The 13,473-nt window shown below is 41.5% G+C and overlaps 1 protein-coding gene across 1 annotated transcript in view; it reads left to right on the top strand.

The window, feature by feature from the left end:
- The window catches only part of snx2 (sorting nexin 2), a 32,403-nt gene extending 19,973 nt beyond the window's left edge, over window positions 1-12,430 (top strand). Inside the window, exons 10-15 of the mRNA XM_067414609.1 lie at window positions 70-163; window positions 1,634-1,839; window positions 4,447-4,590; window positions 6,570-6,650; window positions 6,739-6,810; window positions 11,846-12,430. Of these exons, the coding sequence (XP_067270710.1) occupies window positions 70-163; window positions 1,634-1,839; window positions 4,447-4,590; window positions 6,570-6,650; window positions 6,739-6,810; window positions 11,846-11,896 (648 nt within the window). The 3' untranslated portion in view covers window positions 11,897-12,430. The remainder of the gene's footprint in view (window positions 1-69; window positions 164-1,633; window positions 1,840-4,446; window positions 4,591-6,569; window positions 6,651-6,738; window positions 6,811-11,845) is intronic.
- Window positions 12,431-13,473: the final 1,043 nt, after the last annotated feature.

The raw sequence follows: 13,473 nt of genomic DNA, 5'->3' as shown, positions 1-13,473 counted from the left end.
CATATTCCTGTGTAATGAGTCTTTAAACTGTGTGTGTGTGTGTGTGTGTGTGTGTGTGTGTTTCTGAAGTGGTTTGAAGAGAAGCAGCAGCAGTTCGATAATCTGGACGTCCAGCTCCGGAAACTACACATGAGTGTCGAGTCACTGGTGTGTCACCGGAAGGGTGAGCCTCACAACATCATCATAAATGTTACAAAAGATTATATTTCTAAATGTGTGTTGATAATAATCCTCATCTGAGAGTGATTAGTGAAGGATCATCTGATACTAAAGAGTAATAATGATGATGATCACAGGAATAAATCACACTTTACTATATATTCACATAGGCCGCATTTACACTGCAGGTCTTGATGCACAATTCCGATTTGGTGACTATATCAGATTTTTTGGGCCGCTTACATCATCTTTTAAAAGCGAGCTAAATACGATATTTGCATTTAAACTGTACACTGGCGAAACCGTAGCCTAGAAATCTAGACGCACCGTAGCGGCAGCTAATCTAATCTGCCGCGAGTGTCGTCTAGCAACTCTCAATACACTTCTGAGCTGTAAAAGCCAAACTCTGGTCAGGCCAATCACATCGTGTTTAGAGTCGGTGGGCGGGGCTTAACATAATGATGGCCGAGTTGCGTTTGCGTGCTTCTAGTAAACACAGAAACTGGCGAACGGCGGTCTGTCGAATCAGCTTTAGCCGCGACTCTGGGAGACTTGAGTTCAGCTTTTCTCTGAGAAAAGAACAAAGAACGGCACTGAAGTCATTCTGAAGAAGGGAAGATGTGTTCGAGTTTAGCCGACCGGATACGGCGAATGTTTAATCTCTCAGCTCTGCTTCACCTTCGTTGCTCTGGTTGGTGTAGCGCTATCCTATCGCGTGCAGAGGGAGTTTGACAGACAGCCGTTTATCCGCCCCTCAGATTGAGCCGTCAATGGTGAGTTTCCAGACCAAACATCTTGATGTTGCTCCCGCTAGAGACGTTCTGACCCGGAAAAGGAAGTAAAACAGCGCGATATGCAATGGACGCAGACAAAATGATTATTATGTTTTGCTTTCCGCACTTTTCCACACATCTTTAAAGGTCAGCATTTCTCTCGTAAGGTGGAGAAAAACAAAAAGAGCCGTTGATCGCAGTTCGTGTCACATTATTCGCTTCCGTCTCTTTTTCATTGAGCATGTTTACATGCACACCAGTAAGCTGATAACTCACACCTATCCGCTTATTGAAATTAACCAGTTTTCCCCGTTAACCGCAAACCAGTAAACTGACAACGCAAGTAAACCGCATTTGCCTTCCTTTCTCAACAACGAACGACTCGCATTTACTGGGGAAGGTCCGATTGGACCGTTTACATGGCAGACGCTAATGCACGTATCCGAATCATCATACCGGGTTTATTCCCACATATGAGTGAGGCCTGAATCCAATCTGAGGATATCAGAATCATGCGTTTTTTTCCTGCTTGCACGTTCACGTCATATCCGATCTGAGCCACATGAGAGGGAAAAATCGGAATTGGGCCACTTGAAGCATGCGGTGTAAATGCGGCCATAGAGAACAGTTGATTTGCACTGGAGGAATATTTCACTGCTTTACTGCAGTCATGATCACACACACACATTAATAATCCTCAGAGCTGTCGGTGAACACGGCGTCGTTCGCGAAGAGCGCGGCCATGCTGGGAAACTCCGAGGACCACACGGCGCTGTCGCGAGCGCTGTCTCAGCTGGCCGAGGTGGAGGAGAAGATCGACCAGCTGCACCAGGACCAGGTCTGTGCCGACTTCTGCCTGTTCTCAGAGCTGCTGGGGGACTACGTGAGGCTCATCGGGGCCGTCAAGGTGAGGGACAGCTGTGACATCGCTGTGACATCACTGTAACATCGCTGTGACATCGCTGTGACATCGCTGTGACATCACTGAGACATCACTGAGACATCACTGAGACATCACTGAGACATCACTGAGACATCACTGAGACATTACTTTGACATAACTGACATCACTGTGACATCACTCTGACATCATTGACATCACTGAGACATCACTGTGACATCGGTGTGACAGCACCGTGACATCACTGAGACATCACTGAGACATCACTGAGACATCACTGAGACATCACTGAGACATCACTGAGACATCACTGAGACATCACTGAGACATCACTGTAACATCACTAACATCACTGACATCACTGTGACTGTGACATCGCCGTGACATGGCCGTGACAGCTCTGACATCACTGTGACTGTGACATCGCCGTGACAGCTCTGACATCACTGTGACTGTGACATCGCCGTGACAGCTCTGACATCACTGTGACTGTGACATCGCTGTGAGAGCTCTGACATCACTGTGACTGTAACATCACTGACATCACTGTGACATCACTGTGACATCACTGTGACATCACTGTAATATCACTGTGACATCACTGTGACATCACTGTAACATCACTGTGACATCACTGTGACATCACTGTGACATCACTGTGACATCACTGTGACATCACTGACATCACTGTGACATCACTGATATCATTGTGACATCACTGACATCACTGTGACATCACTGATATCATTGTGACATCACTGTAACATCACTGTAACCACTGGAACATCACTGACATCACTGTGACATCACTGATATCATTGTGACATCACTGTAACATCACTGTAACCACTGGAACATCACTGACATCGCTGTGACTTTGCTGTAACATCACTGTGACATCACTGTAACATCACTGACATCGCCGTGACAGCTCTGACATCACTGTGACTGTGACATCGCCGTGACAGCTCTGACATCACTGTGACTGTGACATCGCCGTGACAGCTCTGACATCACTGTGACTGTGACATCGCCGTGACATCGCCGTGACAGCTCTGACATCACTGTGACTGTGACATCGCCGTGACAGCTCTGACATCACTGTGACTGTGACATTGCCGTGACATCGCTGTGAGAGCTCTGACATCACTGTGACTGTAACATCACTGACATCACTGTGACATCACTGTGACATCACTGTAATATCACTGTGACATCACTGACATCACTGTAACATCACTGTGACATCACTGTGACATCACTGTGACATCACTGACATCACTGTGACATCACTGTGACATCACTGTGACATCACTGTGACATCACTGATATCATTGTGACATCACTGACATCACTGTGACATCACTGATATCATTGTGACATCACTGATATCATTGTGACATCACTGATATCATTGTGACATCACTGTAACATCACTGTAACCACTGGAACATCACTGACATCGCTGTGACTTTGCTGTAACATCACTGTGACATCACTGTAACATCACTGACATCGCCGTGACAGCTCTGACATCACTGTGACTGTGACATCGCCGTGACAGCTCTGACATCACTGTGACTGTGACATCGCCGTGACAGCTCTGACATCACTGTGACTGTGACATCGCCGTGACAGCTCTGACATCACTGTGACTGTGACATTGCCGTGACATCGCTGTGAGAGCTCTGACATCACTGTGACTGTAACATCACTGACATCACTGTGACATCACTGTGACATCACTGTAATATCACTGTGACATCACTGACATCACTGTAACATCACTGTGACATCACTGTGACATCACTGTGACATCACTGACATCACTGTGACATCACTGTGACATCACTGTGACATCACTGTGACATCACTGATATCATTGTGACATCACTGACATCACTGTGACATCACTGATATCATTGTGACATCACTGATATCATTGTGACATCACTGATATCATTGTGACATCACTGTAACATCACTGTAACCACTGGAACATCACTGACATCGCTGTGACTTTGCTGTAACATCACTGTGACATCACTGTAACATCACTGACATCGCCGTGACAGCTCTGACATCACTGTGACTGTGACATCGCCGTGACAGCTCTGACATCACTGTGACTGTGACATCGCCGTGACAGCTCTGACATCACTGTGACTGTGACATCGCCGTGACAGCTCTGACATCACTGTGACTGTGACATTGCCGTGACATCGCTGTGAGAGCTCTGACATCACTGTGACTGTGACATCGCCGTGACAGCTCTGACATCACTGTGACTGTGACATCGCCGTGATAGCTCTGACATCACTGTGACTCTGACATCGCCGTGACAGCTCTGACATCACTGTGACTGTGACATTGCCGTGACATCGCTGTGAGAGCTCTGACATCACTGTGACTGTGACATCGCTGTGACAGCTCTGACATCACTGTGACTGTAACATCACTGACATCACGCCATGACATCGCTGTGACAGCTCTGACATCGCCGTGACGGCTCTGACATCACTGTGACTGTGACATGGCTGTGACATCGGCGTGACAGCTCTGACATCACTGTGACTGTGACATCACTGTGACATCACTGTAACGTGTCCGCAGGGCGTGTTCGACCAGCGCATGAAGACCTGGGGCAAGTGGCAGGAGGCGCAGATTATGCTGCAGCGCAAGAGAGAGGCCGAAGCCAAACTACAGTACGCCAACAAACCTGACAAACTCCAGCAGGCCAAAGACGAGATCAAGGAGGTACAGCACACACACACACACACACACACGCTTCTGATGGAGGCAGACACACACATACGCACGCTTCTGATGGAGGCACAGGACACACACACACACACGCTTCTAAAGGAGACACACACACATACACACACGCTTCTGATGGAGGCACACACACATACACACACGCTTCTGATGGAGGCACACACACATACACACGCTTCTGATGGAGGCACAGAACACATACACACACACACGCTTCTGATGGAGGCACACACACACACACACGCTTCTGATGGAGGCACACACACACACACACACACACACACACACACACACACACACACACACACACACTTCTGATGGAGGCACAGAACACATACACATATACACACACACACACATGCTTCTGATGGAGACACACACACACACACACACATACACACACACGCTTCTGATGCTGACACGTCAGCTCAAACTGATCATCGGATTCACTTATGAGCTCTGTGTAAAGATGTGTCCTAATTCACACACTTATGCACTGTTATATGACAGGCCTCCAAAATAAAAATCCAGAAAACCATCGGCAGATTCACGCACAAACTCCAAAATAAAAGTCATCATATACTTCACTACATCTTATTGTAAATTGAATTACTATTTTAAAATAGATTTTTGAATTGTTATTTTAATGATAAATTAATAAATGTTATTACTTGTACTTTTTTCATTCAAATTAATTTAACTTCATGAACTTTATTAAAAAGTCTAATATTTATAAAAAATACATATATTTTCTTAATAAGTGTAATTTTCCATTTCGGTTTTTGAATTGTAATTTTGGCCATTTTGTAGAGTAAATAGTGCACTTAATTTGTTAACTATAAATTCAAACAAGAAGTCCACTGGATGATGCAATTAACTAACCAAAAGGAGAAGTGTGGACTGTGGTGGTCATAGTGGTTATTAAACCCGATGCCGGATGACAAAATACCCTCTTAAACCTCCTGCACTAGCTGGTAGACTGCTGCATAATGCGTCATTTGGGACACAGCTTGAGTTTGTGAGCGGCTCTGGGGATGATGGGAATTATCCAGCATGTTTATTTCCCTTCGGTTCATTCATATCTCTACTGTTACTTCAAATCACCGACAGCTGCAAGAGTTCATGACAGTTATTGATTCTTTTGAGCACGAAACATTTTCAGCCTCTTTAATTTCTGCATTTTCCCCGTCACGCCCCACAAAGGAGATCGAGGAGGTAGGACCGTCGCTTGATTTTATTTGCTGTCTTCATCATCACGCCTGCTCTTTTACACTCTTCATGCCTCTTATATTTGCATTATGCACATCAAAGCCTAACTATGGATTCATCAGACGCACTCGACATGCTTCCTAATACAGCGCAGCGCCTGTAATCTCTCACTTTAATCAGATGAGCAGTGTTTCTAATGTACTGTGGCTGATGTCTTGTGTTGTTTATCTGCACTGCAAAAAATGCTCTTCTTACTCAAGTCATTTTGACTTGTCTAAATATCTAACAATTCTTAAATCAAGATGCATTTACTAGATCAGTAAAACGACATAAAATGGGGTGGGAAAAATAATCTTGTTTCCGAACAGAAATACATTGGCAGATCATTTTGCCCGTTTTAAGCAAAAACTCACTCCATTTTGATTTTTTTTTCCCCGGAAAACAAGCAAAAATATTGTTTTACCGATCTAGTAAATGCATCTTGATTTAAGAATATGTAGATATTTGGACTGGAAACTGAAATACTAAAATAAGAAGAGCATTTTTTTGCAGTGTAACATTATAATTCATCGCTCTCATCCCATAAATGATAACCACGCACTCACTAGACCTTCTGACCTGACTTTGTTTATTCTGCTGGAGACAGACAGTTTTTCAGCTGTTTGTGTTGGACACACACACTGAAGTCATGAAGCGTGTGTGTGTGTGTGTGTGTGTGTGTGTGTGTGTGTGTGTGTGTGTGTGTTTAGTGGGAAGGGAAAGTGCAGCAGGGTGAAAGAGATTTTGAGCAGATCTCAAAAAACATCCGACGAGAGGTTGGACGCTTCGAGGTGAGTCCAGCTGTCAGTGTGTGTTTGCTTTCGCTGTTTTAAATGAAGCGCTTGTTTATCTGACTCCAGTGTCTTTTTCTCCTCACAGAAAGACAGAGTGAAGGATTTCAAAGTTGTCATCGTTAAATATCTGGAGTCGCTAGTTCACACACAACAGCAGGTACGTGCTTAGAAATCTCTGGTTATGCTGTATTATCACCAACAGTGTTGGGTGTAACTCATTACAAGTAACTTGAGTTACATATTACTTTTTCAAGTAACTAGTAAAGTAACGCGTTGCAAGTAACTTGAGATACGTAATCAGATTACTTTTTCAAGTAACTAGTAAAGTAACGCGTTACAAGTAACTTGAGTTACGTAATCAGTTTACTTTTTCAAGTAACTAGTAAAGTAACGCGTTACAAGTAACATGAGTTACGTTATCAGATTACTTTTTCAAGAAACTAGTAAAGTAACGCGTTACAAGTAACATGAGTTACGTTATCAGATTACTTTTTCAAGAAACTAGTAAAGTAACGCGTTACAAGTAACATGAGTTACGTAATCAGATTAATTTTTCAAGTAACTAGTAAAGTAACATGTTACAAGTAACTTGAGTTACGTAATCAGATTACTTTTTCAAGTAACTAGTAAAGTAACACGTTACAAGTAACTTGAGTTACGTAATCAGATTACTTTTTCAAGAAACTAGTAAAGTAACGCGTTACAAGTAACATGAGTTACGTTATCAGATTACTTTTTCAAGAAACTAGTAAAGTAACGCGTTACAAGTAACTTGAGTTACGTAATCAGATTACTTTTTCAAGTAACTAGTAAAGTAACACGTTACAAGTAACTTGAGTTACGTAATCAGATTACTTTTTCAAGAAACTAGTAAAGTAACGCGTTACAAGTAACATGAGTTACGTTATCAGATTACTTTTTCAAGTAACTAGTAAAGTAACGCGTTACAAGTAACATGAGTTACGTTATCAGATTACTTTTTCAAGAAACTAGTAAAGTAACGCGTTACAAGTAACATGAGTTACGTTATCAGATTACTTTTTCAAGAAACTAGTAAAGTAACGCGTTACAAGTAACATGAGTTACGTAATCAGATTACTTTTTCAAGTAACTAGTAAAGTAACGCATTACAAGTAACTTGAGATACGTAATCAGATTACTTTTTCAAGTAACTAGTAAAGTAACACGTTACAAGTAACTTGAGTTACGTAATCAGATTACTTTTTCAAGAAACTAGTAAAGTAACGCGTTACAAGTAACATGAGTTACGTTATCAGATTACTTTTTCAAGAAACTAGTAAAGTAACGCGTTACAAGTAACATGAGTTACGTTATCAGATTACTTTTTCAAGAAACTAGTAAAGTAACGCGTTACAAGTAACATGAGTTACGTTATCAGATTACTTTTTCAAGAAACTAGTAAAGTAACGCGTTACAAGTAACATGAGTTACGTAATCAGATTACTTTTTCAAGTAACTAGTAAAGTAACGCGTTACAAGTAACATGAGTTACGTAATCAGATTACTTTTTCAAGTAACTAGTAAAGTAACGCGTTACAAGTAACTTGAGTTACGTAATCAGATTACTTTTTCAAGTAACTAGTAAAGTAACGCATTACAAGTAACTTGAGATACGTAATCAGATTACTCTTTCAAGTAACTAGTAAAGTAACGCGTTGCAAGTAACTTGAGATACGTAATCAGATTACTTTTTCAAGTAACTAGTAAAGTAACGCGTTGCAAGTAACTTGAGATAATATTCTTACACGGTGTGTTAATAGGCCAGAGGAGAACTGGCACCCCGACTGAGTCTGGTTTCTCCCAAGGTTTATTTTTCTCCATCACGCCCTGATGGAGTTTCGGTTCCTTGCCACTGTCGCCTTTGGCTTGGCTTGCTCAGTTGGGGACACTAAAAATATGAATAAAGTTATTCAACTTATTATACAAATAAAATGTATGAATTAGGTCTTATTTAATTCTATAAACTATAATACTGATCTGCCAACATTGTTGCTATATGATAAATTAAACTAAGCTAATAACATTACTGTTTTCTCCAGAACGACTGTACAGCCAAATCTAATTTTGTCGCAATATTATCCTGTTTGACACTGTGAAGCTGCTTTGACACAATCGTGATTGTAAAAGCGCTATATAAATAAAGTTGATTGAGATACGCAATCAGATTACTTTTTCAAGTAACTAGTAAAGTAACGCGTTACAAGTAACATGAGTTACGTAATCAGATTACTTTTTCAAGTAACTAGTCAAGAAATGCGTTAATTTTCAAATTTACAACTAAATATCTGAGTTACTTTTTCAAATAAGTAACGCAAGTTACTTTGTTTTCCAATTTATTGACTGACAACTCTCTTGTCCCAATATTGTAAAACCCTAAAATCGCAAGTGTGGAGTCGTTGTGTGTAAACGATTGTTATTGTAATTATAGGCTAAATGTGAGCGTGCATTTACTAATCTCATTTGCAAAAAAAAAAAAAAAAAAGATTCAGAATTCCTCAATATTTATAAAATCTGTGAAATGCAAACCTACTATCATTAAATGTTAAATAAATCAAATATCTGTATGCATTCAATTTCATTTTATTGACCAATGTACTTGCTGATGACCTTTAATGATTCAGAACCATACGCAAAAATTACTTTATTTATTTATTTGTTTTGAAAAAAGTAATGCAAAAGTTAGTAATTAAGTTAGTTAGTAATTGCGAGTCAGTAAGTTTGAGTCCAGTGCAATCATTCTTACGTGTCCTAATCAGACATGGCGGCGATACGTGACAATATTATTTTTTAAATGGTCAATGGTTGATTTTTGATTGTTTTTTGTTCCGAATGCAGTGCGCTTGCAGAGAGACTCCGCCCACACACTCTTCTCATTGGCTGTGGTTGAGAGTGCAGTGCGTTTGCAGAAAGGCTCCGCCCACACACTCTTCTCATTGGCTGTGGTTGTGAGTGCACATGCAGAGAGACTCCGCCCACACACTCTTCTGATTGGCTGTGGTTGCGAGTGCAGTGCACGTGCAGAGAGACTCCGCCCACACACTCCTCTGGTTGGCTGTAGTTGCGAATGCAGTGTGCTTGCAGAGAGACTCCACCCCCACACACTCCTCTGGTTGGCTGTGGTTGTGAGTGCAGTGCGCTTGCAGAGAGACTCCACCCCCACACACTCTTCTGATTGGCTGTGGTTGCGAATGCAGAGTGTTTGCAGAGAGACTCCGCCCCCACACACTCCTCTGGTTGGCTGTGGTTGTGAGTGCAGTGTGCTTGCAGAGAGACTCCACCCCCACACACTCTTCTGATTGGCTGTGGTTGCGAATGCAGAGTGTTTGCAGAGAGACTCCGCCCCCACACACTCCTCTGGTTGGCTGTGGTTGTGAGTTCAGTGCGCTTGCAGAGAGACTCCGCCCCCACACACTCTTCTGATTGGCTGTGGTTCCGAATGCAGAGTGTTTGCAGAGAGACTCCGCCCCCACACACTCTTCTGATTAGCTGTGGTTCCGAATGCAGAGTGTTTGCAGTGAGACTCCGCCCCCACACACTCTTCTGATTAGCTGTGGTTCCGAATGGAGAGTGTTTGCAGTGAGACTCCGCCCCCACACTCTTCTGATTAGCTGTGGTTCCGAATGCAGAGTGTTTGCAGTGAGACTCCGCCCCCACACACTCTTCTGATTAGCTGTGGTTCCGAATGGAGAGTGTTTGCAGTGAGACTCCGCCCCCACACACTCTTCTGATTAGCTGTGGTTCCGAATGCAGAGTGTTTGCAGAGAGACTCCGCCCCCACACACTCTTCTGATTAGCTGTGGTTCCGAATGCAGTGTTTGCAGTGAGACTCCGCCCCCACACACTCTTCTGATTGGCTGTGGTGGCGAATGCAGAGTGTTTGCAGTGAGACTCCGCCCCCACACACTCTTCTGATTGGCTGTGGTTGCGAATGCAGAGTGTTTGCAGTGAGACTCCGCCCCCACACACTCTTCTGATTGGCTGTGGTTGCGAATGCAGAGTGTTTGCAGAGAGACTCCGCCCCCACACACTCTTCTGATTGGCTGTGGTTGCGAATGCAGAGTGTTTGCAGAGAGACTCCGCCCCCACACACTCTTCTGATTGGCTGTGGTTGCGAATGCAGAGTGTTTGCAGTGAGACTCCGCCCCCACACACTCTTCTGATTGGCTGTGGTTGCGAATGCAGAGTGTTTGCAGTGAGACTCCGCCCCCACACACTCTTCTGATTAGCTGTGGCTCCGAATGCAGTGTTTGCAGTGAGACTCCGCCCCCACACACTCTTCTGATTGGCTGTGGTGGCGAATGCAGAGTGTTTGCAGTGAGACTCCGCCCCCACACACTCTTCTGATTGGCTGTGGTTGCGAATGCAGAGTGTTTGCAGTGAGACTCCGCCCCCACACACTCTTCTGATTGGCTGTGGTTGCGAATGCAGAGTGTTTGCAGTGAGACTCCGCCCCCACACACTCTTCTGATTGGCTGTGGTTGCGAATGCAGAGTGTTTGCAGTGAGACTCCACCCCCACACTCTTCTGATTGGCTATAATGTTTTATCGCATCACGTCTGGTTAAGACACAGTGTTAGAAAAAGGTTCAATATTGATCTCTAGCTTTCTTGACTCAATTTTAAAGAACCCTTTATGCCAAAAATGCCTTAAATGATTGCATAATATTTAATGAGTTATTTCAATTTTGATAAAGCATGTTTATGAGATGTTTAATTTATACAATTTAGTCAGTAAAACTAAATAAATTAATCCCAAATATGAAGCGACTGACGGAAGACTTTAAGATTTCTTTTAAAAAAAGAGTGCAGGATTTTCGGGGAAAAGGAAATCTAAATAATCTGCCAATGGGGTGAGAAAAATAATCTTAATTCAAACAGAAAACAAGATTATTGTTCTCACCCCATTGGCAGATTATTTATCTTATTTTAAGCAAAAACTCTCTTCATTTTGAGTTATTTTTCCCCAAAACAAGACCATAATTTGTACTTGTCTAGTAAATGTTTGTTAATGTAAGAATTTTTTGATATTTTGACTAGAAACAAGACAACAACACTTTTAAAAAAAAAAGCATTTTTTGCAGTGTGCCAGACCATGAGGGTTAATGGTCGTCCAATCAGAGTAGAGAACCGTGTTCAGATGTCATGTGGTGTTTTCTTGTCTCTGTTTTTCAGCTAATAAAGTATTGGGAGGCGTTCTTACCTGAAGCCAAAGCCATCGCATAATCGGACGACCCTCGGCTTTCTTTCTCCTCCAGTTTGATCCTGCAAGAAAAGGCTGCACAGACCTAATTAAACTCTAATCATAGCATCACTACAATAATAAAAACGCATCTGAATCTCTTCATATTTGTACCTGTCTGGTGTCTGAAGATCAGCGCTGTGGTTTCTTCACTCAGATGATCCGGAAGTCGGATCAAAGTGTGCTGTTCTTGGACTGAATTTGGCATTAGGCGATGATCCGGCAGGGGAAGGCCTTCTGTTTTTGTCTCGTATGTACAGAATGAAGCATTATTATCTCAATCAGTATTTAAGAGCATCAATAATAACCGCTGGCCTTCGGCAGCTCGTGCGCTTTGGACTCTGCTACTCGCGGCGGCGAATATACATATGTATATTTTTTTATTTTGCTTTGTAGCCTGAAAATTTTAAAGATTTCAGTTGATTCATTGTTCTAACAGATTTTTTAATCACAAGTATTTTTTACTCTACATTCCTGTGCAACGATATCTGGAACCTTAATAAAGGAATGAATCAGAATGAGAACTCGACTTCGTGTTTTTGGCTGTAGTGAATATTTACTTTTGTAGGTCTGCTCTACAATGTATTTTTTCTATGAAAGCTTGTTTCTTTCACGGAATAAAAATAAACATGGTAATTGTTTATGGTAAAAGTTTATGTTTCACAATTCTGGCGTTTTCTCGCAATTGAGAGTTTAAATCTCGCAATAAAACGTTTTCTCACTATTGAGAGTTTATATGTCACAATAAAACGCTTTCTGCAATTGAGTGTTTATATCTCGCACTTACTTTTTTTTCTGCAATTAAGAGTTTATATTTCGCAATTAAAACGTTTTCTCGCAATTGAGAGTTTATATCTCGCATTTAAAATATTTTCTTGCAATTGAATTTATATCTCACAATTCAAACATTTTCTCGCAATTAAGATTTTTAATCTTGCAATTAAAACGTTTTCTTCCTATTGAGAGTTTATATCGCAATTCTGACGTTTTCTTGCAATTGAGAGTTTATATCTCGGAATTAAAATGGTTTTTCGCATTTGAGTTTATATCTCACAATTCAAACATTTTCTTGCCTTATGATTTTTATTCTTGCAATTAAAACGCTTTCTTCCTATTGAGAGTTTATATCGCAATTCTGACGTTTTTTCTCGCAATTGCGAGTTCATTTTTTACAATTAAAACGGTTTCTCCCAATTAAGAGTTTAAATCGCGCAATTCAAAAAAAAAGTGCATTGAGTTTATATCTCGCAATTTAAACATTTTCTTGCATTGAGTTTAAATCTCGCTATTAAAACGGTTTCTCTCAATTTAGAGTTTATATCTCGCTATTAAAACGTTTTCTTGCATTGAGTTTAAATCTCGCTATTAAAACGTTTTCTTGCATTGAGTTTAAATCTCGCTATTAAAACGGTTTCTCTCAATTTAGAGTTTATATCTCGCTATTAAAACGTTTTCTTGCATTGAGTTTAAATCTCGCTATTAAAACGTTTTCTTGCGTTGAGTTTATATCTCGCTATTAAAACGGTTTCTCTCAATTTAGAGTTTATATGTCGCTATCAAA

Source organism: Pseudorasbora parva, chromosome 13 (genome assembly GCF_024679245.1).
Source record: "Pseudorasbora parva isolate DD20220531a chromosome 13, ASM2467924v1, whole genome shotgun sequence".
Classification (NCBI taxonomy): domain Eukaryota; kingdom Metazoa; phylum Chordata; class Actinopteri; order Cypriniformes; family Gobionidae; genus Pseudorasbora; species Pseudorasbora parva.
This window is presented reverse-complemented; position numbering and strand designations above follow the sequence as displayed.